This window comes from Euleptes europaea, chromosome 2, assembly GCF_029931775.1.
Source record: "Euleptes europaea isolate rEulEur1 chromosome 2, rEulEur1.hap1, whole genome shotgun sequence".
Taxonomy (NCBI): domain Eukaryota; kingdom Metazoa; phylum Chordata; class Lepidosauria; order Squamata; family Sphaerodactylidae; genus Euleptes; species Euleptes europaea.
The window spans coordinates 112747863-112771458 of NC_079313.1; the positions used below are offsets into that span (position 1 = coordinate 112747863).

At 50.6% G+C, this 23596-nt stretch overlaps 1 protein-coding gene across 1 annotated transcript; it reads right to left on the reverse strand.

Annotated features, from left to right (window-relative positions):
• Positions 1–759: 759 nt before the first annotated feature.
• Positions 760–2250, reverse strand: MAFB (MAF bZIP transcription factor B). Its single transcript, XM_056845228.1, has 2 exons — positions 1266–2250; positions 760–887 (listed from the first exon to the last, which is right to left on the reverse strand). Exons 1-2 carry the CDS (start codon positions 2228–2230, stop codon positions 833–835), a joined length of 1020 nt encoding a protein of 339 aa, XP_056701206.1. The 5' UTR covers positions 2231–2250; the 3' UTR covers positions 760–832.
• Between the last annotated feature and the right edge of the window lie 21346 nt (positions 2251–23596).

Sequence of the window (23596 nt, forward strand, 5' to 3'; positions counted from 1 at the left end):
AAAAAGTTACAACTTCAAAAGTGCACCAAATATACAAAGTTTTTTTCCCTAAATGCAAAATGCCCAGAATGTTTATTGACTGATTTGTAAGTCATCTTTTTGCCTAAGGAATGACCATAACCAGCGACAGGCAGCCTGCTGAAATGTCCTCCTGTCTTGTTTTGTGGTTCCCCTCCACTGTGAAGGTAGAAGTGGCCGATATTTACAAGCTTAACCCAGGGCCCAATCCACCCTTGGCACTATTGCGCAGGGACTCCCATTCCTCACCACGGAGCTTGCGCCAGAGACCTTCCAGGAGGATTGGGCCCAGACTTTAAAAAAACAAAGAAAAAAAGAAGAAAAGAAAGAGAATAGGAACAAACAATTGCACGAGCAGTAGAAAGAGGGCTTTTATATAGAGAGATAACTCGCGACATATTCTTGCTTAATGAAAAAAACAAAAACAAAACACAGTAACAACAGGAAGGGGGAGCTATGGCCGATGACCAACGACATGCGAAAAAGTTAAACAAGAAAAAAATGGTACAAAATAGAAGTTACCGTACATGTCCAGCATGCAGGATTAATATTTTTAATGCAGATTTTTTGTAATTTTTTTCCTATATAATCAAGCAGGCAATAAAACCGAGAAGAGTTCTTGGTTTCCCCTTTCCTCTCGCAAGAAATGTCCCATCTGAATTCAGTCAACTCTCTCTCACAAGGCGGGCATACGAGAGTTTGTCTTTATCGTCCTCTCTCTCTCTCTTTTTTTTTTCCAGGTCAATTTTGTGCATTCTCCCTCGTTTTGTTTTCTTCCTTTTTTTTAGAGAAAAAAAACTCCAAAGCAGAGATTCTAGATGGCTTGTCCAGGGCCCATCCCTTTGTTTTGCAAAGTCCAGGATAAAGTTCTACAAGCAAGCAATCGATTGGTATAAAACATGTTCTTTGCAAACCCAGTCCTTTTCCATTCCCCCCTTCCCCCCCCCCGTGGCTTCCACCTTTCCCTCTCTAGCTGGCCCGCTACCAGGATCAGCTGCACCCCTCCCCTCCCCCTCCGATCTTCGCAGCTAGCCCATAATAAGACGAGAAGGTTGCAAACAGATCGCGCAGTCACGGATGACAGGCAACCCCGCCAACCCCCAGGCCCGGCCACTCTTCTGCTGACTCTCTCTCTCTCTGCTCAAGAGGGGACATGGATGGAGATGTCAGAGGATGGGGAAGGGGGCAAGTGAGGGTGAGTGAGGGGGGGGAATCTCAGTTGCTGATTTTTGTTTTAAAGGACTCACATGAAGAACTCGGGAGAAGACGGGTTGTCGCTGGTGGATCCGGCCTCCCTGAAGCCGTTGCTGGCCAGTTTCTCGCACTTGAGCTTGTAGGCGTCTCTCTCTCTGGCCAGCCGGGTGACCTCTTGCTTGAGCTGTTCCACCTGCTGGATGAGCTGGGTCTTCTCGTTCTCCAGGTGGTGCTTCTGCTGGACCCGCTTGTACCTGCAAGACTGGGCATAGCCTCTGTTCTTCAAGGTCCTCCTCTTCTGCTTGAGACGGATCACCTCGTCTTTGGTGAAGCCCCTCAGGTGCCGGTTGAGCTCCCGCACCGACATGGAGACCAGCTGGTCATCGGAGAACCGGTCCTCCACGCTGCTGGACGAGGAGGCGGAGGAGGACGAGGGGTGCGGCTGGTGCGTGTTGGGGAGCTGCTGGGAGGAGCTGGAGGCGTTGGAAGGGGTGGGGGACGCCTGGTGGTGGTGGGGGTGGTGGTGGTGGTGATGGTGCGGCAGGCCCGGGCCGGCCAGGTCTTCGTGGGTGACCCCGCCGTACTGGTGGTGGTGGTGCGGGTGGTGGTGGTGCTGGTGGTGGTGGGCGGCGGCCCGGAAGCTCTCGAAGCTCTGGAGCTGCTGGGGCACCTGGTGGGGCCCGATGAGGGCTTCCACCGCGTCCTCCGGGGTGAGGTTGAGCGTCTCCGGGTTCATCTGCGGGTAGCTGTTGGCCATCCAGTAGAGGTCCTCCAGGTGGGTCTTCTGCTCGGTGGGGCTGAAACTGGGCGAGGAGGGCACCGAGCTGCAGGGGGTGCTGATGGGGGTGGAGGAGACGGAGCCGGCGGGCTGGAGGCGGGTGCAGGGGCGGCCGGGGCGCTCGGCCCTGCCCAGGGGCTCCTTCTTCACGTCGAACTTCATCAGGTCGAAGTCATTGACGTACTCCATGGCCAAGGGGCTGGTGGGCAGCTCGGGGCCGATGCCCAGCTCGCCGGCCATGGCGCTGGGGCGGGCGCAGGGGGGCGCGCCTCTCCCCCGGAGGGGCTCGGAGGGGGGCTGGCTGGCCGCCTGGCCGCCTCACCCCAGGGTCCAGAGCGCCTCGGCGCCGGCCAGCCCGCAGCAAGCCCGCTCTTCTCCGCTCCGCCGCAGCCCAGCCGAGGAGAGGCGCCGTCGGGGCGGACGCGCGGCCTCTCCGGAGCGCGCCGGCTGCCCGGCTCCCGCGCCGCTGGCCACAAACCCGCGGGCGGCGACCGAGGAAGGGAAGGGGAGGCCCCCCTGCAAAGCTGGCCGCCCGCCTCGCCCCCTTCCCGGCGAGCGAAGGGGAAGAAGGCAGGCAGGCAGGGAGGGAGGGACGCACGCCGGGTTTGTAAGTCCGGGCTCCTGGCGCTCTCCGAGCCGCCGGCCGCTTCCCCCCAGCTCGGGGGCGCAGGAGCCGCCGGCCAGCCGGCCGCCGCGATCGAGGCGCTGGAGCGGCCGAGCGAGCGGGAGGAGAGGCGCCAAGTGCGCGGGGCTCCCAGCCGCAGCCTCCAGCGCCGCGCGGCCAGCTGTGCTCCGGCGAGCCGCCCCTCTCGCCTCCTTATAGCGCCTGCCCGGCTGACACTCCGGCGGAGGGGGCGGGGCCGGGGGAGGCCCCCGACCAATCGCGGCCGGGCCGCGGGAGGGGCTCGGGGTAGCCGGGGGGGGCGGGGAAGAGGGTGACAGCTCGCGGCCGGTCAGCTGACTGGCAGCTGGAGGAGCCCGCCCTCGCGGCCGGCCCCGGGATCCTTCCCCGCACCCCTCCCTCTTTCGTGGCCCGTCTCTTGCCCTCCCTCCCTGCCTGCCTGTCTCCGGCTTGGGCAACCGGCCACCGGTCCCAGTCGGTTGCATGGCTTCCCTCCCCACCCTTCCCATTCTGCTAAAGGAAACAAAAGGATTACTTGGCGGGGGGGGGGGGCGAGTTGCAAGAAAGAGAATGGCTGCAACTTTTTCTCCCCCTTCGGGAGTGGGAGGAGGGGAAAGTGGGGAAGCGCGGGGGGGGGGTGTATGCTCGCGCGGAGCCGTGCACGGGTGAGCCTATGGCCATCAATGCACGGGAGATTTTGCTTTGGATTTGCTTCTCTCTAGTTGCACATTCCCCCCCCCCCCAATCCGGATTCTCAAAACTCAGCACGGGGGGCTTATTGTTGAGTTTTGAGCATTCGGATGGGGGGAAATGTGCATCTACAGAGCAGCAAATCCAAGGCAAAAACCGCCCGGGCATAAAAGGCCTATATTGGACGGGGAAGGGTGGGATGCAGAGGGGATGCTCTTTCGCGTTCGCCTCGCTTTTATGCAGGCTCCCGTTGGCTAGCCGGCGTTACATAAGTCAAAAGTGGAAGTGAAGTCGCCCCCACCCCCTTCGCACGCACGCGTCAGAAAGCACTCCGAAAGCCAGCGAAACGGCAGCTTTTTGCAGCGCAAGAGGGGAAAGAGGAATTAAAACTCCCTTTCGAGTCCCGGGGATGGTCTGTGATTTCCCCTTCTCCGCGGCTTGCCAGCAGGGCATGCAAAGGAGGACGCGTTTTGCAAGATTTGGGCGCGGGGGGTGGGGGGCGGGGAGAGGTGTCCAGCGACGGGGCTGCGTTTTCGCTCGAACATTTTGTAACGATTAAGAAAGATCACGGCGCCCTCCTCCTTCTGTTCCCTTCCCCCCCCCCCAAACTCCTGGTTTCTCGGCTCCAAACGGACATAAAGCGCGACCCCAAGTGGCCTCTTGGAGAAGTGCGTCGATTAAAAGCTTGGAGGGGGGGAAATGCTCCCGGCGCCGGGCGAAACCGAAGCGCCGGTGTGCGGAAAAGAGACGGCGCGGGGATGCCTGCAGTTCGTCGTCTGTGCCCGGCGACACCGGGCTTCCTACTCGTGCGCAGCCGGGCTCCAAGCGGCGCTTGTTTCCCCACGTGAGAATCGCCGCGTTATCCATCCACCTGCCAACTTTGCACCGAACAATTAATTTCCTTCCTCCTTTATGAATAATCTCTCTGTGTCTCCCTGTTGTTCTTTTAAAAGATGTTATTGCCACCGAAACCCGGACAGGGTGGTGGGGGAGGGGGGGACATTATCCTAGCCCGCACACCGCTAGATATCATGGACGGCAGAGAGCAATGCTCTATTCCTCCCCCCGCGCCATGTTATCGTGCAAACAGACGTGTTCTTGGGTCCCCCCACCCTTTTTTTTTAACCTAAACGTGTCTCTTTTCAAACGAGCGCCCTTAATCTGGACGGGAAGCGGCACCCGAGTCTGCCGCCTCGCCGCGCGCTCCTTTGCAAGTCGCTTGCGCCGCATCCAGGGAAGCTCGCGACACGTGGGAATGTCTGCGGCTGGTGGGATTTGGGGGGGGTGGGGATCTCCCGAAGGGGCCGTGAGTAAACGCTTCTCGCGTGCAAGCGAGCGCCGGGGTCCTCGAAGGCGGCTGCTTCCCGGAGGCCAAGTGACCAGCCCGTTAGGAACTCTGGTCGCCACAAAAGCGGGACTGTTTCGCTCGCAAGGGAGAGAGCTGCGATCCGGCCACCTGTTGGAGTAGCCCAGGTCCAAATCCAGAGAAGAGCGACCCCCTGGTGTTTGGGGGGGGGGGTCAGGGGCTGGCGTTTGCATAGCTCTGGGGGGAGGGAGGCACGTCTGTGCGTGACTTTAGAGTTTCTCCACAATTAACATACACGCACGCCCATATTCACCCACCCATTCCGCTTTCCTTCCAGGCGCGTAGCCCAAAAGACCTTCAGGGCGAAAACGCACGGGAGGATTTGCCTCTCTCTAGATGCACATTTTCCCTTTTGAATTCTCAGAACTCAACCATAAGCCCCCCTGCAGAGTTTTGAGAATTCAGGTGGGGAAAATGTGCATCTAGAGAGCAGCAGATCCAAGGCAAAACCTCCCACCCTGTGAGCGTTTGTAAGGAAGCAAATCGGGATCCCTCGGGGCTGATCCCCTTCCTTGCGCCGCCTCTTCTCCCTTCTGGAAACGCTCCGATCTGGGATCGCCTCCAGTTCTAGGCAGGAGACCGACAGCTCCGCCCGCCCACCTATTAACCGGCGCACCGACTTCACCAGGAGAGCGCGCAAGTACCGCGGGGAATCTCCCGGGCTCCTCGTGAAGAGACGGACGCTCCTCGGCTCCCAAGCCCCGAGATCCAGAGTCCGCGGGGGCCGCGCTTGACCAAAGGATCCCGCGATCCGTGCTCCTTAACCCGCAGCCCCACCTGGCCCCACCCCAGTCCAGTCGAAAGATCCAGGGGATTTGCGCTCACGCCTGGTCTACGGGGCCGTAGCGAGCGAAGTGCATTGGAGTCCATGGGGCTGTTACCCGACGGCCACGATCCAGCCTCGAGCTGGGCGGCTGAAACTCCTGAAGATCAAAAGCTTCGCTGGCCCTAGCAGAATTCAAACGCGCCGATCCTCTTCCACAGGAACCCGAGGGGCCCTGTGTTTAGGATCGGGGCCTTAGTTCGCGGTAAAGCGGGCCTACGATCGCAGCCTGGCCTCACGCCGCTCGACCAGTTTACACCGAAGTAAATCACCTCCTCTGTTTTGAGTGGAGCCAGCGCTTATACGAAATGAGTCCCAACGAACCCACTGAGGCTTACTTCTGTGTAAATTTGCCGGGGATGGCGCGGCTCTTCGCTGCCAACACAGGACGGATTTCATAGGAACAGAATTCCGCTTGAAGGGGGGTGGGATTCTCGGTACTCTACAAATTATTTGTGATAAGACCCGATCCTGAACACGTTCACTCAGGACTAAGACCAATGAATTTACTGGGACTTATTTCCCAGCGAGTGGGAGCCGCACTGGGGCTCTGGATCGGGGCCGTTCAACTTCGGCCTAACATTAAAAATCGGTAAAAATGGTATTTCAAGGGTTTGGGTTTCCCCCCAAAGCGGCAAAGAGCGCGCCTTTGCTAAAAGACGCGGGCTGCAGGCGGCGGGCTGCGAAGGCGAGCATCCTCAGTGGAAGCCCCCCGAGAAAGACCTCGACGGAGTTCGCCTTGCAGAAGGGGCTTGGGGCGTCCGGCTTCGCTCTCTCCGCTCGCTGGCTTGTTTCATCTTCCCTTTCTCGGGGGGCAGAGGGCTGGGGGGGGGGGGAGCCGGGCGTTTCACGCGCATCCGGGTAGGCATTCATCATGCAAAGCCCCCCGGCTCTGCGCGCTTCTTGGGGGTGGGAGAGAGAGGAGGAGCGCGGCGCTCCTGGCCGGGAAGAAGAGACTCAGCCCAGGGCCGGGTTTCCAAAGGCCGTCCACGAAACGGAGCGCGGAGGGGCCTCCGCGAGGTGCAGAAAAGCGGGGGGGAGCGGATCCGGTGGTCCCCCTGCGGGACGTCTGCCTGCTTTGCCTACTCTCTGCTATTTCCCCCTCCACACCCACGCACACCCCTTTCCTTTTTCCTGCTCTCATTCTGATCCCTTTGCTGTGCCAGGAGTCGCGCGTCCTCGGGCGCTCCCCGGCACCCTTCCCCGGCTCTCCTCTCCGACAGCTTGCAAAAGGACGCCTTTTACAACCACTTCATCCCTCCCCGTTAACGGTTTAAGAGACATGCCACAAAAAGTGGGAACGTATTTTTTAAAAAAAAACAACCCTTCGGTTTGTGAGAAATTGGAGTCTCGTAGCTCGGCAGTTTCCTGATTTAAAGGCTAGTTTAGTTTATTGGTAAGGGTTCGCCCCCCCCTTCCTTCTCCAATTTAAGTCGTCAAAGCCTTAATCAGCCCCAGAATTATGCGGGTCGCGGGGATCTTTCGTTGGGCCTGATCCAGATCGGAACAGGGGGCAGCGAAGGAGGCGAAGCTCGCCATCCGTCAGAGAGAGCCGTCGACAGGGAGCGCCAGGAAGGGGAACTGAATCGAAACGCTCCGGGGGCGCGATCGAGCCAAAGCGGAGCGCTTTCGGGTCCCGCTGGCTCCAATGGGCGAGTCAGGCACGTGTTTCGATTTCTCTCGCGGAGAGCAAGGCCATTTATGCCCGGGAGGTTTTGCCTTGGGGTTGCCGCTCTCTAGATGCATATTTTCCCCATCCGAATGCTCAAAACTCAACAATAAGCCCCCATGCAGAGTTTTGAGAATTCAGATGGGGGAAATGGGCATCTAGAGAGCAGCAAATCCAAAGTAAAACCTCCCATGCATAAGTGGCCAAAATAACCCGGGCCGGATTCTGTAAAGTCCAGAGCCACTAAAATCCATGGACGTTTCCCAATAGGATTCCGTGGGCTTCGGTGGCATTAATAAACACCCTGGTTGTGCTTAGGTGAAAGCATCTCCCACCGATCATTATTGGGGGCGGGGGTCGACTTCCAAGTTAAGGATGTTTCAAACTGCAGCCTTCGTTAAAAGTTAGGCCCCTTGACTTGGTGGAATTTATCTTCCCCCCCTTCCTCCCAACAAAATATGCTTCCGATTAAACCCCAGAAGGCATGACCACCACCCCGAGTTCTTTTGAGCAACTCTCCATTGAAGTGAATGAGAGCTGCGCACAAGCAGGCGCTCCCATTACTTTCAATGGCGGTTGCGCGGGAGAACTTTCCGTCGGACCTTTGCAATTTACCTGTACAGAACACCTCAACTGGGGGAGGGGGTCATAGATAGAAATTTTATAGGTATCATTGGGATTAAAAAAAAAATTCAATAGGCTTTACTCCCATGGGATTGTGGTAGAAGTCTTATTGATTTAGATCCCTTTTACAGGGGGCCTCGATTACTTCGCCTCTTCTGCCTTGTGACTCGGGGGTTGTTAATATACGGCGTAGTCCGAGGTCTTTCGGAGCGATTCCCCGAGAACTCAGCCGGTTAAGAGCTTATCACCGCAAGGGATCGGGATGACCCGTGTTGGGATCCGCGTAAACTGCCAGAAAGCCGGCATCGAGGGATCGCAGAGGCTACGATTCCGAGCACAGCCGACTCTTCAGCCCCTTCTAGGGCAACTGGAAGGGGGGCTCCGTCCTCAGCCCCAACGGGATCGCCGGCTGCCGCCGCTTGAGGGGCGGATGTGATTTGGGATGGAGAAGAAAAGCGGCCGATGCCCTGCGCGAGGGATCGGCCCCGGAGCGACGGAGAGGCCGGCTCCCAGCCCCTGGTATCCTGGCAAGCGTGCTGTCCAGTAAACAGTTAAGCCGGCGGCGACGAGGCTTCTGAGTTAAGCAGCAGCCGGCCTTCGAGGAAACGCGGCTGGTGCTTCCAAAGGACCTTCTTACAACCCCCCCCCCAACTCGCATAATTCGGGTTTCACTCCGGAGCCCCACCGGATTTATGCCCCGGATTTATACATTCAGGGGCACGCCGTACACGCGAGCCCTGGCTCCCGAGCCACACTCCGAATAAGCCGCAGTATTTCGGATTTCGCTTTGGGTCGGATCCAGCAGTCCGGCCCAATTCCCTTCTTTACTACAGCCCCATCATAGCTCTTTTGGGTGAACAAAGCGGGGGCTCCCTTCTCCGAGCAGCCGAAAAGCTGCTTGGCTCCCTCCTTGTGCCAGTTTGGAAGCCAAATCCCCCTCAAACCAGCAGGGCTGAATTCTCAGTGAAATCTGTTGAGGTGTCAATCTGGAGTCTACCGAATTTGGGGCAGTTTGAACTGTCTTTGGGAGCTGGCCAAGCCGCCTTGTTTGGGGCCACTTACCATGAGAGATCGCGTTTCTCTCTGGGAGTCTAAAAAAAACAACAACCATTAATTTGGTCAGGGAGCCGGGTCTGAAAGGATCCAACATACAGATGTGGTTTTTGTAAAGCGAGGGAGAAAGAAACACCGTAGGTTGGCATATGATTAAACCTCCCACCTCTTTTTGAAGTTTCAGACATTCCTAGCAAAACTTCAGACCTGCTGCTTTCGAGGTGGAAGGCACTGCCTCGGAATGCGCTGCCTCGGAGGGTGGTGGAGTCCCAGTCTTTGGAGGTCTTCAAGCAGAGGCTGGATGGCCATCTGTAGGGAGTGCTTTGACTGTGGGATCCTGCTTGGCGGGGCGAGGGTTGGGGTCACTGGGGATGTGGAGGGGAGGTAGTTGTTAATTTCCTGCATTGTGCAGGGGGTTGGACTAGATGACCCTGGTGGTCCCTTCCAACTCTATGATTCTATTATTCTATGAGGTCTTTTTTCAACACCCCCAAGAAAATGGGGGGAGGGTACAGTAGAGGCAGTCATTTCACACGAGCAACTACTTCTATCAGTCTCTCTCTCTCCACACACACAACCGCAAAAAGATCTCACCCACAATCATTGCTGCAGAGACGTACTCAGGTTGGAAGGCGGCCCCGCTCGTTTGAAAGGGCCGGGAACGCGGCTCTCCCCGACTTACTGGGAAGTTCGCTTCATATTCAGTCAGGTGAATGCCAGGGCAATCTGGGGGGGGGGATGTCTCTTCCCCTGCCAAATCAACGTGATCAAAAGTCAGGGAGGAAATTAAACACCGAAAGAAAGAAAGAAAGAAAGAAAGAAAGAAAGAAAGAAAGAAAGAAAGAAAGAAAGAAAGAAAGAAAGAAAGAAAGAAAGAAAGAAAGAAAGAAAGAAAGAAGAGGGAGGGAGGGAAGACAGACAGACAGACAGACAGAAAGAAAGAAAGAAAGAAAGAAAGAAAGAAAGAAAGAAAGAAAGAAAGAAAGAAAGAAAACACATTTACTAGGAAGACGTCCCCATTGAGCCCAGCAGAGTATGATCTGAAATGTGCTTATTAACCGGCATGGCAAAACACGAAATTACATACCTGTTCTCTCCCCCCCCCCGCCCCCCACCAGCGCTGGGTTCCCTGTACCGATATCCCAGGGCATTCACAGAAGGGAGACCTATGTATTCTTTAGAGCGGGCTGCTTAGAATCGCCAACTTTCCTGTCCAGGGTTTGGTAGGGAAGCTTTTGAGTCCAAGTTTGCACTGTAAACCGAGAGGCAGGAAGGCGGTGCGGGAGGATAGGAAGGAAGGAAGGAAACGACCACCTCTGGTGCTGCTATGCACGTCTGTACACTTCAATACCCGGGTTCTGTTATTACTGTTCCCTTTCCACCCACCCCCTAAAATCCAAGCTGCTACTGCTTCTAATAGGGTCTTTGCACATCAGACCGCGGAGGGGGGAGTGTTAAGGTGCTTGCTTGGGTCACTGGAGCTGGCCCGCGGTGTTTGCATGAAATGTGCCAATAATGCTGATTCGCTCCCCCTCCCCCAGCAATATGGCCTGAAAGCCGCTGCATAATCCGCCCCACGGCATTCTTGGGAGGGTTTCTGTTGGGACAGAACCCGACGCAGGGCAGTCTGCGGTTGACATCAACGCGTCGTCAATGAGCGCTCCGCGCTCGCTGACCCAGCCGGCCCGAACGAAAGCTGCAGGTGAGTCTTTCCTGCGGAGAGCCAATGGGAGCGCCGCTTCGGAAGGGTCGAGATCCCGAAGCGTCTGGATGGTCCAGAGCAAAGGAGGCAGGTATTCCACCACCCCCCCACCGCAGCTCATAAGGGATAAATGAGATTACAATCGCGGCAGTGTGCGAAGGATCCAGTCCGTTCCTCTGTGGTTTTTGATGCCTAAGGTGCACTGAAAGTCTCACCTGTGCAATTGCTTTGAGGTTCAGGCATGCGACGCGTTGGCAAGGTTGTGCTACCTGGATCAAGCTACGCGTGTCAATCAATCAGGATGCAAGAAGTTAGGGTCAGAAGTGTTTGGCACCCCAGCTTCCCCTCCCCCATTCTCTCACTCCACAGGCAACCAGAAATGTTGTTTTTGTGTTGACTTGGGGGGGGGGGCTACCTAAAGGTTAGACACCTGAGCACAATTATTTTGGGGGACCTATATCTTGCCAAGGACTGGATGGGAAAGAAAGAAAGAAGAAAGAGAGAAAGAACTTACAAATGGATCTATGTCTTGAAGACTGATACAATTACATCCTGCAGTTTAAATCAGAGAAATTAAATATTTCACTTTGTGAAAATTAAGCTTCTGGACCTCATGAATGAGAAACTATTGAATAATTAAATGTGGCAATAGAAGAGGAGAGGGGGGATTCACTATTCTTAGTCTGGGACATTTCTTCTTCCTCCCCACATTTTATCAGTGCAGAATGTGACCTTGAATATGGCTGTTCATAGTTTTACTCATCTGTCAGTAGTGCAGCAAATTAAAAGCATATATACACATACATACACAATTGTCTACCCTCTCACAGGCCCTACTGCATTGAAAGGGACTGTGATTTAAGCTGATCTCTTCCCAATGGGAAGAAATCAATGGTGCATTCCTAAGGAGAGTTACTCCAGTCTAAGCCCATTGAAATGAATGGGCTTAGACTGGAGTAACTCGCTTTAGGAATGCACTGTAAATCAGCTTACATCCAGGTCCTTTGAATTAACTGGGCTGGGCTGACTTGGAATGTTTAGTGTTTGCCATATAACACTTGAATCAATTTGGCCCATAATGCCAATCTGGGGGCGGGGGGAGCAAATGCAAAACAAAAATATGCCTGAATCTCTTACTGTTTGCAAACTCTGTAGTTCACAGTTGCTTTTACATTGGGTTAGAGCACAATTCCATAAAGTGATAAAAACATATATCTGGGAAAGTCTAAGTAAGTAAAGAGTGTGCAGTGGATGAGTACAAATATAGTTCAGAGGGGAATGCTTCACCGGGCGCAGATGCACATGATCAGTTAGCCACCAGTAGGGATCGTTGCATTATATAAAAGTAAACTCTGAAGCAGCTTTAAAACTCAAATTGGCCAAGTAACAGACATCATTGTGAGATGCAAAGAAAAAACCTTGCCCTGTTTTGAATTGAGGTTTAGTAGCACTCAGAGCAAGGAATCTCTCCATGACAATCTACTGCTATCTGACCAGGCCTCCTCTGCTCGTAGTAAATACACTTGGTTTTCTCCAGTTCGGTTTGTGAGCAACTCGGTTGATCGGTGGCTCTTAATATGCCCCCCATTGCTGTTTTGTATTTGCTTTATAACATGAAGTTTTAAAAGTGTTATTTTTTGAACTCTACACTGGTTTTGTTTTTGAAATTCACCATAAAGAATGATAGACAGACAGATTCTTGTGGACCAGTTTCAAGAAGCACTAAGAAGTAAGGTCTTGCCAGCTTCAGTACTTTTATGGCTTATGTGTGTCTTTTGATATAGTAAGTTTTTATTTTCTCACACTATTTGTTACACAATAAACCAACAATACATACCATACACAATGCAACATAATACAGCATAACCACTTACAATGCACTACAATATAACCTTATATACTTTGCCAGGGCACTCTTGAAACATTTAATTTCATTGTAAATTCAGTTAACATGCCAAAAATAATATCCTGTTCATTAATAACAGCCTTATGGCTTATATGTTTCTGTGAAAATCAAAAACCCTAAATTTCACATCATCCTAAAGTAGGGATGCTGAAAATATTCAAATTAGGAGAATATTCTAGAATTTTTCTACACCAAACTCTCTACCTTGCCTTCCCATCCCAAATCCATTGCAGCTGTAGCCCTGAGCTAGCTGTTACAAGTCACAGGGACAGGCAGGAATCCCTGGGAAGGCATAATGGAAACAGGCTTTCTGTGCTAGTTTCAAATATCTAATGAGAGTAATTTCTGAACATGCAGGTTTAAGTCTTGGCTGTCAGATGTTAACAAGATACCTTAACAGTCCTGTCTGCCTAACCTTTGTTTACAAAGTTATCTAAGCAACTAGTTATCATCACCTCTGGTGGCAATGGATTCCATAGGTTGTGGGACAATCCTGTCTGAGGTTAAACTTGACATTCCACTGGATCCTCCCCAAGTTTTTCATTTTATAAATTGCAGAGGGTTGGCACATTGAGATTTATGGAAGGAGGAGGCAGGTTCTTTGTTGGGATTTGGATGCACTTTTCAAACCTCTGGTAATACAAGGTAATCAAATCTGGAGGAAGCTAACAGTGCAACCCTACACCAAACCCTATACCTTCTAAATCCTTTGAAGCCAATGGGTTTAGGAAGGTGTAACTCTGTTTAGGATTGCCCTGTGAGTGATACTACTGTTAAGTTCATGTAATATTATAATGCCCTGTGGAAAACTTTGCCCTTTCATTCGGGCTGATTAATGATTCTCTTTTACAATGTTAAAAATGCTTATATAGAGAGAATACTGGAATCTTCTTACCACTATTTGCTGCATAAAGATTTGAATATAATCATCAAGCCTGTACTGTATTGTCTACTTTTTTTATTTTTTTGCTCTTTTCACCCCAAGTCCCCATTAGGGATTTTGTTTAGTTTCTGTTTTGACAGTTCCTGCGTAGATGTGTTGTTTGGTGCTATTGCCTGATTTAATATCAGTGCAGTCACAAGTGAGGGATGCACAGTTAGCAATTTTTTCTTTCTCTCGCTCTCAAAGTATTTTCCAAACTCCTTTTTGATGTACTGGTCAGGTTTGCAATTTTCACATTCTTGTTGATTAGAGAGTGAAGGATCAGGTTTATTGTGCCCCATGGGGGAAAGAGGAGGGCCCCCACCATATCCTTATCTTTTCACCAAACGTAGCACAATGCTCTTGTTCATTCTCTTTTGTTTCTCCACTTCTGATTCGGAAGGAAGGCTAAATGATAAGGAAAGTGGGTCAGATTTTTGCAAAAGTCTATTATTAATCTACAGGGCAGAGAAATGCTTGGCCTAAAAAGTTTTGGAAAGGTTATGGCATGTCATTACAAGTGGCTTTACAATTTTTTATCCTGGATCCAGATACCTCCTGATCTTAGACAGAAACAAACATCTGCAGTTTGGGTTGCTTCACCCATTGCAGTTCCTCATCACTATATGCAGCTCTTTAAGGATACGCTACCCATGCTGTGGGGATCAGAGGTTATGTTTTCTAAAGCACATTTTGGAAGCCATCTGCCCATACAGTTGTCGAGCCCCATAAGTGCACCGATAAATGTGACCTGATATCCAAAAGGATGGTCTTCATGAGAGTATTCTGGGTTCTGTCAGAGCAGAAACAACCCCATCCACTCCAAACAACATAGAATAAATGGGGTTAGAAATGGCCTTAATTTATTGTGTGCATGTTGCGGCTGCCTCTTTGTTCTTAGAAAAGAAAAAGGAAAGCTTGTGGGAAGAGGGATGGAGGGGGACAAAGGCCGGGCCAAAGGACACCAAGAGCTGTTTGTCCAGCCCCAAGATAAAGCTATTGCAATACACTTAGGGCTACTTCACATATTGCAGATTTCAGATAAATAATTTCCATACTGCAGAAATGCATATTAACCTTAACATGCGAAGAACAGTTTAGAAGTTGTTATCTGGCATGCAATGGCTGCCTGATCAATGCATTCACCCCATAAAAGACACTCAAGCCATACTACAAACTTTGTGTTAAAAAACTATAATGTGTGAAATGGTCCTCTGGGTCTGTTCAGTGATTTAATGGGAGAGATCATGCAAAGAAAGATAGACCATTCCAAGGGTCCACAGACACAAATCACAGCGAAAATAACTAATCATACTCTGAGTAATGTGGTGGTCATCCAGAGTGCTTCTACAGGGCTGAAACAGATAGTCATGCTTTTTTAAGGGGTGGAGATGCATCCTGTGATACGCAGTCCTGGTTAATGAGAATATGGTGAATATAAGAAACTGCCTTATACTGAATCAGACCCTTGGTCCATCGAAGTCAGTATTATCTACTTAGACCGGCAGCAGCTCTCCAGGGTCTCAGGAAGAGGTCTTTCGCATCACCTACTTGCCTGGTCCCTTTAACTGAAGTTGCTGGGGATTGAACCTGGGACCTTCTGCATGCTGAGCAGATGCTCTACCACTGAGACACAGCCCCTCCCCAAGGTGGTCCTGTGATGTAGGGCAACCATTCAGAGTTAAGACCAGGAAACATTGCTCTCACTCTGGCTTGAATTTATTTTGCCATGTAATCATGCTGGCTACGTGGTTGGCTGGATCATATAACCAGCATGAAGAATCTCCCGTAGTAGCTGGAGACTAAATAGAGCTTTGCAAGAGGCTGGCCTGGGGATCTTTCTAAACCAATTCTGCCCCTAGGTGAGCAACCCAAAATGGAGAGCAACCCAATAACAAGGAGGCCTTTATGAATTTTAAGGGTTTATTAAAAGTAATCAAATAGGGTGAAAACACACACACAGTTAATTCCCAACACAGAGAGAGCTAAGAAAGTAAAGGTTTTGAGATTCCCAAGCGGTTCATAGTCACCTTTCCTGCAGAAGGAGGTTCCAGAATAGCAGCTGCACGAGGGAAGGGGAAAAAGGACTACACGCCAGGTGTAGGACTCACATCTTGTGTTCTGGATCCAAAAGGAGAAGCCACTGACATGTGCCAGGTCTCTCTGTTTTATAGTCAAATTCTGCCCCTGGGGCAGACTGACTCACAGGGCATGTGAGCAGTGGGGCACAAAGGTAAGATTGCTTCAAAATTGGAGAAAGATTGAGTGGTGAAAAGGTGGGAGCCAGGGTGATTGGAATAGGAGGGGATTATTGATGACTGTCAATCACTCAGTGGTTGTGTTATTGACAGCTGGCAGGAACTGGGAGCAGAGAGGGGAAGGAGAAGATGGGATTAGCTTGCCCTGAGAAGGAATGTAAGGTGTGGAAGGGGAAAACGCTATTGTTCTGAGTCTGAAGTCGTCAGGCAGATCTTGATATGCTGGCCTTTGGTTTGCTTTGGTTATGCAAAGGTGTCCAGGAAGGCAGTTGTTCCAGGGGTGAGTCCCTGGCAGGGAGGCTCAGGAGCAGATTTTGGAGTTCTCTGTTCTGCTCTGCATTCAGATCCAAGATGGAATTCAGATCCACTTCCCTTCTCTGGGTCCAGGTGCTGTGTGCCATTCGCAGGTCCCTGCTGGCTCCATACAGCGATGTCCGGTGGGGTGTCTGGGGTGCTCCTGTGTCTTGGAGTGTGGTGCTGTCTCTCTCCATGCCACCCCTGCCATTCAGCAACAGTCCCAATGTACAGACACGAGAGTCCAAGGGTGTCCATATTACAGGGGGTATAGAAGGGTATCGTTACAGTAGTAGTAGTAGTAGAAGAAGAAGAGTTGGTTTTTATATGTCAATTTTCTCTACCTTTCAAGGAGAATCAAACTGGCTTACAACCTCCTTCCCTTCCTCTCCACACAACAGACATCTGGTAAGGTAGGTGAGAGTTCTAAGAGAACTGTGACTATCCCAAGGACACCCGGTTGGCTTCATGTGGAGGAGTGGGGAGACCAATCCAGTCCACCAGATTAGCACCTGCCGCTCATGGGGAGGAGCGGGGAATCAAACCCGGTACTCCAGATTAGAGTCCACTGCTCCTGATTGCTACACCATGCTGGCCCCAAACCAAACAAAAAAATGGTACCAAAGGAGTTTAAAAAGATACAGCATTGCAATCAAAAGTGAAAGTGAGGAAGACGGTGCTACAGTTAACATTGCAGGGGACAGTGTCTGTCAGAGAACATTTCGGGCTCCTCAACACACTCTTTCTCTGTTCACCACAAAAAAATTCCTCAGTGTGTAACTGGCAGGCAGCATTCCAAAGGAAAAGGAGGTTATCCCCAGTTATCCCCAGTATACCCATTTCTATAAGTCAGGATGCAAATGTGTGTGTGTGTGTGTGTTGTGGGGGTTATGAACTGAGCCTTGTATTCAGAATGCATGCATTTCTTCTGCAGGAGCATCTACATTTTTGGCCAGCTCAGTGGTTCTATATAGGGCTGTCAATTCGGTTCGGCCCGAACTGAAAATCAGCCGAATTTCCCCTGATTCGGTGGTTTTTAGTTCGGGAGGAACCGAACTCAAAACTGGCGGGCAACCAGGGGGGCCGAATTCAGCGAGTTCGGGAGTTCGCGAATAAATTCAGCAAATTCGGCCATCAGTAAGCAGCATAACCGTCAGTAAGCAGCATTCTCCTCCCCCGGCCAATCGGTGGGCAAGCTGGGTCTTCTTCTGGCCAATCAGTCAGGATTGAGTACTGGAGGAATCAGCTGATGTGCGGCCCGGCCAGGGAGAGAGAGAGAGAGAGCGAAATCCTCGTGTGTGTGTGGGGGGCGTGCTTGTGCACATTCGCTCCTTTCTGTGGCTTCAGGGGGCGTATTTTTTGGGGTACAGACACAAAACTTTCACTGGAGCTTCAGATGAAGCTTCTTAAGGTACCCCCCAAGTTTTGTAAACATTGGGTAGGGGGTCTCGAGATATGGGCTCTCCCCCTTTTCCCTCCCCCCTTTTTCCATTTATGTGGCTGCAGGGGGCGCTTTTTTGGGGATATAGCCCCCAAACTTTTAGCATAGCTTCAGTCAATTATTCTTAAGATACTACCCAAGTTTTGTAAAGATGGGTTCAGTGGGGGCAGAAATATCGCCTCCCCCCCTTTTCTCTTTCCATGGCTGCAGGGGGCGCATTTTTTGGGGTGCAGATCCCAAACTTTGAGCGGAGTTTCAGACCAGTGTTCTTAAGATACCCCCCAAGTTTTGTGAACATTGGGTCAGGGGGTCCCGAGATATGGGCTTTCCCCTTTCCCCTTTCCCCTTTTCCCTATTGGGATGAATGGATCAGATCCTGTGCATCTTCTCCAGAGCAAAACGTTCCGTGCCTAATTGGAATCATCTTGGATTACAAGTCCTCTTCAGCCCCTTTTGATGGAACAGAAGACAGCCACAGTAAGACCCCTTTGGGGGCTTTAATCTATAATTTTTCTCCTGTGTATGTGTGTGTGGGGGGGAAAGCAGAGTCTGTGTGTGTGTGGGGAGGGAGCAGTTTCTGTGGGTGGGGGGGAAGCCAAAGGGGGCTTTCGTCGGTTCTGCCTGGGGTGTGTGTTCCCCCTCGAGTCTCTCGCTCCCTGGTTTGAGGGGGGAGGTTTCAGTTGTGTGTTGCAAAGGTGTTGTTTAACAAGGTTGTGTTGTTTTGCAGTTGTTTTGCTAATTTCTCAGCTGTTGTCGGGGCTGGGAGCTTTGTCCGTGGGCGGCAAGCTCTGCTGAGAGATGCACATTAAGGGTGGGGGGGACCCCTTTGAGGGCCCATATCTCAGCCCCCCCTGACCCAATCTTTACAAAACTTGGAGAGTCTTCCAATAAACGTCCTTTGAAGCTCTGCCAAAAGTTTGGGACCTCTAACCCCAAAAATGCCCCCCCAGAGCCGCGGAAAGGCGCGATTGTGTTTTTAATGGCTTTATTCGGCCGAATTTTTTTCCGAACTTTGAATTCCCGCCGAATTGAACGGATCCGAAGTGGGGGAGTTCCGAATTCAGCACGTACCGAACCCACAAGGGCCAAATTCGGCCGAATCCGAACTGTACCGAATTTTTTTTTTGACAGCCCTAGTTCTATACACCAAGAAATAATTGTAAGAAACCATTCAATGGACCTGTGTACCAAGTATGCATGCCAAAGGATCAAATGGAATGAACAAACGAACAAATCCAGTTCACCAGATTAGCCTCCGCCGCTCATGTGGAGGAGTGGGGAATCAAACCCAGTTCTTCAGATCAGACTCCACCGATCCAAACCACTGCTCTCCTTTTTTTTTATTTAGACAAACCATACTTTTCTCCCCAATGGGAACTCAAACATTGTCTTTCCCTCTTCCTTTTTATCCTTTCAACAACAGGTTAGGTCACCAAGCCAGACTCTATGGCGTAATGGGGATATACTCATTTTGATGGGTGTCTGATGGTATTCGGTGGCATTTATTTCTGAGCCCATGTGCACAGGGCCAGTCCATACATAATTCTAGAAGCAAGTCCTTCTGTAGCCCTAACCATGCTGCATGGATGAGGAATTAATGGCTAAAATAAGAACACATGTAAAGCCCTGGTTGATAAGAATACCAATAATCCTTCTAGTCTAGGTGTGTTCTTCTTGCAGGGATCAATGAGACATTCAGAGGTGATTTGCCATTGCCTGCCTCTGTATCATGACCCTGGTATTCCTTGGAGGTCTCCCATCCAAATACTAGCCAGGGTCAGGCTGAGAGTGTGTGATTTGAACCTGGGTTTCCCAGGGCCTAGTTTGACCCTTTAACCACTACACCACGCTGCCTCTCATGGATGGCTCTAACCTCTGTGAATTTGTTTAATCCCCTTCAGAAGTGATTTTAGTCTGAGGCTATTGTTACCTCTTGTAATTATACATTGTGTAAAGAAGGGCTCTCTGCTGTCCGTCTTCTTGCGTCTACTGTCCATCGGTTTCATTGGAAGCTCCCCAAGGATGGGAAAGGGAGGAGGTCTCTCTATCCCCCTTTTCCCCACATAGTGAAAAAATAAACTCTGCTTCTCAATGCAGCAGTTCTCATTTTGAGCACATTGCTCTACCCTGGGGAGTGGTCCTCTGGCAGTGCTCCCATGCAGCATGTTTCGGCCAGCCCTGTCTTCTTTAGATGTCCCTACTCCCAAATAGTGTAACTCCCGGCATTGGGGGGGGGGGTGTCTTCATTTGCTTGTCAGACTGTGACGAAATATTTCATAACCTGCTACTTCCTAATTTTCTGATGCTTAATCTTTTCAGCCAGGTAAGTGACGTCTCAACTATGAGCTCAACCGCACAAATGAAGACCTGGGTAATAGCTGGTAGTACAACTGGCGGGGATCAGATGATCCAAATGGTTGAAACTGATGATTCATGAAGCTAGAGGGCCATTTTCAATCTGAAAGGGGTTATTGAAATAATTAGATCATTTTATTAGGTCAGAGATGGGATTTGTGATAAGGCAATTCCCACATGCTTAAAGTCTCCATCCACTTCCCTATTATTTAGGGATTCTTTCCAAACCAATGCTTTCTTTTGGAGTTTGTGCAGTTCCTTTAATTTAGCATAGGAAATACACACAAACTTAGATCCAGCCGGCTTCCCTCCCCACCCCCCCCACCCCCACAGTCATGGTATATGGCTGTCATTCATGCAGGTCCTGTGATTCCCGGTACAGGTTTTGTGGGTGCTCAGAGGGGATCCTCCCTCCCTTTTGTATCAGTGGAAAAGCTAGTTGGATCCAAAGCACAGCAACTAAACACAGGCTGTTCATTAATTGCTCTGCAGAGCTTTGTAGATAGCGTATGATGCTTGGTAGGAGGGAAGGCAGCATGATATTGCCTGATCTCATCAGGTCTTAGAAGCTAAGCATGGTCGGTACTTAAGTTGGAAGGGAGACCACCAAGGAAGGCTCTGCAGGGGAAGGCAATGACAGACCACTTCTGCTTCTCACTTGCCTTGAAAACCCCTTTCTGGGGTCGCCATACATCAGCTGTAACTGACGGCACACCACATCCAGTTAGGGCCCCCACACCCAGGGCCCCCACACCCAGTGGTGTAAAAAAAAGGCACCTGGCCCAGGTGATTAGTTGCCTGGCACAAACCGGAGTGGCTTAAAATGGCCTCTGTATGTTAGCCAAAACACGTGCTTTAGCACTGAGAGCCAGTATGGTGTAGTGGTTAAGGGTGGTGGACTCTGATCTGGTGAACCGGGTTTGATTCCCCACTCCTCCACATGAAGCCTGCTGGGCAACCTTAGGCTAGTTGCAGTTCTCTCTGAACTCTCTCAGCCCCCCCTACCTCACAGGGTTCATGTTGTGGGGAGAGGAAGGGAATGTGATTGTTAGCTGCTTTGAGACTCCTGAAGGTACAGGAAAGAGGGGGAATAAAAACTACTCTTCTTCAAATTTCCAGGAATAGTTCTTTTTATGCTTCTGTAATATGATTAACAGAATGTTGGTGCAAGAGCACAGCATCAGGAGAAGAATGCCCATTTTCTCTCATTAGTCCTCTGTGGTATAGAATCATAGAATTGTAAAGTTGGAAGGGACCACCAGGGTCATCTAGTACAACCCCCTGCACTAAACAGGAAATTCACAACTGCATCCCCCCTCACACACCCCAGTGACCCCTACTCCATGCCCAGAAGATGGCCATTAAAAAACCTCCAGGATCCCTGGACAGTCTGGTCTGGGGGGAAATTGCTCCCTGACCCCAAAATGGCAATTGGCATTACCCTGAGCAAGTAAGAAAGGGCCATGAGAGCCAAACACTGACTCAACCCTTCCTGCTTTCCCTCTCATGATCTGCTTAAGTGTCACAGAATCAGCATTGCTGACAGATGGCCATCTAGCCTCTGCTTAAAAACCTCCAAAGAAGGAGAGCCCAACACCTTCTAAGGAAGCCTGTTCCGCTAAGGAACTGCTCTAACTGTCAGAAAATTCTTCCGAATGTTTAGCCGAAAACGTTTGATTTAATTTCAACCTGTTGGTTCTGGTCCGTCCTTCTGGAACAGCAAAAAACAACTCCTCCTCATCCTCTATATGACAGCCCTTCACGTACTTGAAGATGGTTATCATATCCCCTTCTCAGTCGTCTCCTCTCCAGGCTAAACATACCCAGCTGCTTCAACTTTTCGTCATAGGACTTGGTCTCCAGGCCTCTCACCCTCTTTGTTGCCCTCCTTTGGACACATTCCAGCTTGTCAACATCCTTCTTAAATTGTGGTGCCCAAAACTGAACATGTGCATTTGCATCACAGACGAAGAACATGGCATATTGCTTCAGCAGCACAGGGCCCCCACACCTATTAACCCAGCAGCACCGCTGATAAGGCACACATGCACAAACACACACGTGCGTCCTTGCACAAATCTTCATCTCTGGCTCCAGAGAGCAGTAGATTGCCACAAACAGTCAGCGGCTAAAACCATTAATCTCTGCTGCTTGCCCAACTGGTACTAGTAAGTAAAGAAGATAATACACAAGCGGAATCAGTGACCCACTACAAATTGGTCCTGAAAGGTCCACAAGCCTAAATAGACTTTTGCTGATCCGACACTTGTTAGGAATCCCAACAAAGAGACTATTGGTCCCTCTGATGAGCAGCTTGCGATTGGGCCTTTTGCAATGGCCAGTGATGGATGAGCAGGCCTCCCTTTGAGGGGGAAGACGCCGCGCCTGGTATGGGGCCTTTTCTCATCTTAAATTTGTACCCAATAAATCACAGGTACAGAGGAGACAGCATCAGTTTCATTACACCTACATGCTCCAGTATCAATCATGCCAACACAACGGACTGTGCGCAGTTCATTTCGAGAGGCTTCCCCCCGCCCCTCGCGGTTCCACTCACCAACACCATTTCCATTTCAGTTGTACTTAAGGATTCCAAAAGTGTTAAGATTCTGCAGCAGCACCGTGGCCGGGGAGGCACGTATGTGTCCTGCTCACGCCGCCTGCTGCTAGCAACAACAGGATTTGCCTCTCAAGCGTGGGGTTATGATTCCTTCAGCTCCTTAATAGCTTTCCCCTCCTGGACTGCCCTGCACTGTTCTTTCCTTGTAATTGCAGAGCACTTCCTCCGGTAGCTTCTTGTTCCCAAGCAATTAGGGCTAAAGAGGATCCTGGGGTACGATTTGAGGGTTCATTAATTAATCAGAGATCCAACAGCCACATTTTAACTAGACTTGAGACGAGCATTCGGATCTTAAGCCAGGTGATCTGTGATCACGCATTTTCCACTCATGGCGGCAACACGTTTGCCACAGATGAAATATTGATATTTTCCCTGTGCCGTTAGTCAGAAGCAAGCGTGATATTCACCAAACAGCCTCAAGATGTTAACAGCATGGCGCTCCTGGGATACTAGGTAAAAGCACGGGAGCTGCTTGAACCGAACACAAAAATCAGTTGACAGGCTCATAAAGCGTCTTTACTAAAACTAGGAATCGTTTTATGTATGGCTTTGGGGGGGGGGGTTCAAGTCCACCTTTCCTGAGAGATTCAAGGTGGCTAACAAAATACCAAGGCAGCAAGGAAAAATGGTAAAAATGATACAAGCATACATCTCCAACCTCACAAACATACTCTGCCAATATTTAGTTTGTTTCTTTGACAGTCTAAATGCGGTCCTCGATGCCAAGAGGATGAACCGTCTCAACAAACAGAACTGGCTTGCTGCAACTGCTTTTGGGTGGGTGGGGGGAGTCAAATGATCCCTTTCTCGATATTTGGTTGTCTAAGAGAGTGCCTGAGATTGTATGTGGCACAATTCTCACTAAAATCTAATTATCAAAGAGATGAAATGGGTTTCAGCTCTGATTCACTGTAAACATCCAGAAGCCTCCGAAAAGCACATAATTGACAGCATTTCAGAATTTATGAAGATATCGCTGCCGTACATGTGCCCTCATGTTAACTCCAATACCAGCAGTTCAGATAGACTTGAAATGAAGGAGTCTTTTGAGTTTTTCAGATGTTATTGTGTACCATTTTAAAAACTCATTTGGGAATGGGTACAAATTGTAATCAGAATTCTGGAATACCTTTTTAAAATAAAACATATTAAATTGTTGTTGTTGTTTTAGACCTAACCTAACTTGGTTAAGAGGCTGGACTATGAAATCCTTGCTTCAAATCTCAGCTCTGTCATGAACTTCTTTGGCAGTTTTCAGCAA

What these genes read in the sequence shown, in the direction of transcription:
- MAFB (XM_056845228.1), bottom strand. Translation starts at nt 2,230, where the DNA reads ATGGCCGGCGAGCTGGGCATCGGCCCCGAGCTGCCCACCAGCCCCTTG. An exon ending in TCTTCTCCCGAGTTCTTCAT is followed by an intron (nt 888 to 1,265) that starts GTGAGTCCTTTA and finishes GCTTGCTTGTAG; the next exon opens with AACTTTATCCTGGACTTTGC.